We start from the raw sequence: 4,716 nt of genomic DNA on the forward strand, positions 1-4,716 counted from the left end.
TCTCTCCTCTCTCTCTCTCTCTCTCTCTCTCTCTCTCTCTCTCTCTCTCTCACTCACTCTTTCTGCGCCGCCGTACCCACCGCCGTAACCATCTACCTCCTCCTCTCCGGCCTCCGCCTCTTCCGCTGTCACAACATTCCGTAAATAAGGTACTCCTCCGCCATCAAATTTCTCCGATTATTACATTTCGCCCACTCCTCTGTTCATTTCTTCGCCACATTTCTAGGTTCTATTACCGCAATCGAGCATTGCTATGTTCGATGAGTTTGTTCGATTAATTTCGCGATTTTAGGTTATCTTTGTAGGAATGTTGGGGCGATTAATCGTTTGATTGATCAATTTTGAGGGTTTTGTTGATTTAGGGGGATTAGGTTCGTCTAGGGTTTAGATCCTTGAAGCAATATCACTGCATTATAGGAATCGAACTATGAAAATCACAAGAACTTGGCTCAGGGAAGAGACTAGTTTGATTTTGCTACATATGCAGTACTCAGTGCTCTAATTTGATTTTGCTGCATATCCAGTACTCAGTGATATAAGCGCTTTAGTTTTTAATGCTGCTAGGGTGTTGTATCGGAATTTCGCTGTTTCGGTTAACCTAGCTCTCTATGTTTAGAAGAAAGCAGTATTTCGTATCGGGAGCTCATTCATGTTCTGTTTCCAGGAAATGCAATCCATGCTGATCTTATTGACTTTAAATTTTATAGCATGTTCGTATTGCTATGTTATTATTTATGTGATTGCTCCTTGGGGTTTGAAGAGATGTCAGGGTTTGTTAATAGTGTTTTTATGCCTTTGATTTGGCAGAATGGCTTTGCAGACAGTAATTCCTCCAGCAATCCCCAGCGCTCAAGTTGTTGCAAATGCTTTCATTGCGCAGTATTACCATATTCTTCATCACAACCCAGACAATGTCTACAGATTTTATCAGGATTCAAGTGTGATGAGCCGGCCTGATGCTGACGGTGTGATGAGATCTGTGACCACGATGCAAGTAAGTTTCTGCTATGTTGTTTTTCTCTTTTGTGGCGTTTTTGATAGTAGTGTATTACTGGTTCTACTTTTCTGAAGATGTGTTTGTCAAATAATCTAGACAATCAACTGCACATCTAAATAAACAAACATTATCACTGATCATATATATTTCTTTCATTGAAGCATGTCTGTATACAAGACAAATCTCATGAGTCTGATTTTTTTTTATATATATATATTTTTTATATGGTTTTGGTCAAGTGGTGTAGCTGTAACTTCTGAATGAGTTTGCCAAGCTCTAAAATGTTCTGCTATCAACTCTATTATTCTTGGATGTAATTTATTCAATTGGGTATTACAAGTCAAGAAACCGGGTAAATGGTCATGTCCTGATCATGTTACTATATATCTGTGTACACATTATGAACTGACGTGGAATGATATATTGTTTTATTTCTTTTAAGTATATATGCAAATTAAACCATGTGCAAGTTTTGTTTTTCTGTTTTTTCTTTTGTAATCTAATTTTTCATTGAAACAGGGAATCAATGATCAGATCCTTTCCTTTGATTACAAGGAATATAAGGCTGAGATAGAAACTGCAGATGCTCAGAACTCTTACAAAGATGGGGTCACTGTGTTAGTTACTGGATGCTTAACAAGCAAAGATAACTTGAAAAGGAAATTTGCTCAATCATTTTTTCTTGCCCCACAAGAGAATGGGTTCTTTGTATTGAATGATGTCTTTAGGTATGTAGAAGACGGAGAACTATTGAAAAACCATTCAGTTAATGGAGTTAATGATGCCACATCAGTCCTCTTAAACCAAGAACCAGGTAATTCTTTGACTTTTTTTGTTTCCGTCTCTTTATTGTGGTTTGAAGTTCGACTGAAGTTTGTTTATTGCAGAACCAACTTATGTTCCGGATCCTCCCGCACCTGATTTGGAAACTGCTCCAGTTGAAGAAGATCAAAATGTTGTTGAGAAAGCTTTTGACACATCGGACCAGGATAGACAATCAGCTAATGAGAAGGAATCTGGTATTGAACGCCCATCTTATTCAAATGGAGATAATGTCTCCGTTGTAGTTGAATCAGCTTCTACTACAGCCCAAGAAGATGGTCAAAAGAAGTCTTATGCATCAATTGTAAGTTAAGGGTTTGAAAAAGTTCTTGGCCAATATTGTTGTTGAAATAGTTTTAGAATCTCATCGAATGTTATTGTAGGTAAAAGTAGCAAAAGGAAGTTCAGGCCCAAATAAGGTTTATGTGCCCACTAATACCGTAAAAGTTGCTCCTAAGAAAATGGAGAATTCTTTGCCTGGTTCGGCTGCATCTGCTTCCGTGCCCGAAGCATCAGCCCCAACTAGCAGTACTACCATAGAGAATCGTGAGACTAATGAGGAAGGTATTTACAGTTTTTCAGACTTTTTCCTTTATTATTTCTATATATTTGCAAATTTGCATCTAAAATTTTTCACTTAGCAAGTCTTTTAAATTTCGTTTATTAAATTTAAACCATATAATTATCAAATGGTGCATGAAAAAGCTTCCGTCATCTGTATTTTAAGCATTTTGCATGTCTCTCCTGCTAGAATTTGAATTCTATACTGACACAACTGCATTTCCTATTAGCTGAGGGCTATTCTATATACATAAGTAATTTGCCCTTGAGTGTGACGGCCGATCAGCTTGAGGTAGAATTCAAGAAATTTGGACCAATAAAGGAAGGAGGCATCCAAGTCCGAAATAAGAAGGTTGGTCTCTAGTGGTTTTCATGCCAATAGTCTCCGGCTTAGATTTGAATTTTTCTGACATCTCTGCTTTCTTTCCCCAAATTTTGTGTATGCAGCTTCAGGGATACTGTTTTGGATTTGTTGAATTTCAGTCTTTAAGTTCCATGAATAGCGCCATTCAGGTAGGTCTATCTGATGTTTAAATTGGAATTCTCTTCAAATATGATTTTCTGTAGGATGATGTTTCTATTGATCAGTTTACATGATTCCATCTTTTAAAATCTCTGCTGGACTTCTTGACCTGTAGTAACTTATGTTGCCTTATTATCTGTGTTTATTATACATAGAATCTATTTATTTATCGCATTAAAATCAAGTCACTTTAATTAGAACAATGATCTGTATTTTTCTCTTATTGGGATTGTTTTTTTTTTTTAAATATATTCTGCTGAATCAAGTTTTAAAAGGCTCTCTCACCTTAGCTGATGGGTACTAGCATTTTCATGCCATGTTAAGCTACACACATGTTGTTTGAGTATTCATAGTTTAGTTCAGTAGTGCTGAACCACAAAGGTGAGATGTTGCAGCTTTGAGATGGTTAAATATGTTTTATCTAAAATTTTGGATCAATCGCCTAGTGGTGATTTAGAATTTGATTTGCGGAAAACTTCTGTTTTCAGTCACATATAATAGATTCTTTTTTCACTTTCCAGTCATCAGCATGTTGCCTTTTTTTCTTTATAATATAAACATGAACAGAAACTTAGGAGGCTCTATATGTTATTCTTTTTTTGTTTATTGTTATTTTACTCATTTCATTAAGCAAGTAAGGGTTTAGTTACTTGATGATTTTGTTTTTCCTTTTACTGTGAAAACTGTTAGTAGTCTGTTATCTAATAGATTTAATTCTTGCTGAAGAACTATGAGCGCTTGTGTGGAGCTTTCAGCCATGATTTATTTATATGACCTATTGGAGTTTGTGAGCATCTAATACCTAAAAACTGATGATTTCAGGCTTCACCGATCACTATTGGTGGACTTCAAGCTACGATCGAGATAAAGAAAACTAACACGCGAAGTAAGTTATATGTGTACTTTAAAGATATGTAGAAAAAGTACTAGACAACGGGGAAAAAAATACTATTTTAATGTTAGACCCTTATGATGCTGCTTATATTTGGGGTTAACTAAGCTGCCTTATTTTTGTCCATGATCCCGGTTTTTCCAGTTGGTAACAGTGGAAGTGGTTCGTTCTCTTCTGGAAGGGGAGGGTTTCGGAGTGACAGCTTTAGGGGCCATGGTAGTTATGGTGGTGCCAGGAGCCTTGTTAGAAATGAGTATGTGAACAGGGCTGAATTTTCTGGTCGGGGCAGGGGTCGAGCTGGACGTGGCGGAGATGGTTATCGACAAGGGAGAGGAGGTGGTCATCAACAAGGGAGAGGAGAGGGATATCAACAATTCAGAGGAGAGGGTTATCACCAAGGAAGAGGAGACGGTTATCAACATGCGAGAGAAGTATATCAACCGAGAGGAGACAATTATCAGCAAGGGAGAGGAAGAAGAGGTGGCCATCCAAGTGGACCAAAGCAGAATGTGGTTTCAGCATGAAGTGAGGAACCTAGGCTTTTCTTTTGACGTAATTGCTTTTATGACTAGTGCCCTGACAGTATGGATCTAAGTTGGAGTAACAATTAGAGGAAGTGGCATTTGCCTTAGGTTAGGTTTTGTTTTACCTAGCGGAATTTTGTCGCAGTGTTGGGTATGATGTAACATGTTCAGAAAGTTCAGGTCACCTGCCAATTTTACATGAAACTTTCAAGCTTACTCTGATGAGTCTGATCGCATAGTTTTGGTGCCTAGTAGCCGGTAGTTTAAAGATCCTAATAGGTAATAGATTGATTTGTTTGGGTCTATACTGGATTCTTTTGATTGTTTGGTTTCCAACTTTACATGTTCTTTTTCCTTGATCTCCTTCTCTAGCTCTGCACTGACTGGAGTCAAATAA

At 37.4% G+C, this 4,716-nt stretch overlaps 1 protein-coding gene across 1 annotated transcript; it reads left to right on the forward strand.

Moving 5' to 3' along the window:
• Positions 1 to 808: 808 nt before the first annotated feature.
• On the forward strand, positions 809 to 4,716 carry LOC101296796 (putative G3BP-like protein-like). Its single transcript, XM_004306021.1, has 8 exons — positions 809 to 994; positions 1,517 to 1,811; positions 1,885 to 2,123; positions 2,203 to 2,383; positions 2,611 to 2,732; positions 2,828 to 2,893; positions 3,726 to 3,789; positions 3,940 to 4,716. Exons 1-8 carry the CDS (start codon positions 809 to 811, stop codon positions 4,317 to 4,319), a joined length of 1,533 nt encoding a protein of 510 aa, XP_004306069.1. The 3' UTR covers positions 4,320 to 4,716.

The sequence above is a fragment of the Fragaria vesca genome, linkage group LG6, assembly GCF_000184155.1.
Source record: "Fragaria vesca subsp. vesca linkage group LG6, FraVesHawaii_1.0, whole genome shotgun sequence".
NCBI classification, from domain to species: Eukaryota; Viridiplantae; Streptophyta; class Magnoliopsida; order Rosales; family Rosaceae; genus Fragaria; species Fragaria vesca.

What these genes read in the sequence shown, in the direction of transcription:
- LOC101296796 (XM_004306021.1), top strand. Translation starts at nt 809, where the DNA reads ATGGCTTTGCAGACAGTAATTCCTCCAGCAATCCCCAGCGCTCAAGTT. An exon ending in GATCTGTGACCACGATGCAA is followed by an intron (nt 995 to 1,516) that starts GTAAGTTTCTGC and finishes TCATTGAAACAG; the next exon opens with GGAATCAATGATCAGATCCT. An exon ending in TCCAAGTCCGAAATAAGAAG is followed by an intron (nt 2,733 to 2,827) that starts GTTGGTCTCTAG and finishes TTGTGTATGCAG; the next exon opens with CTTCAGGGATACTGTTTTGG.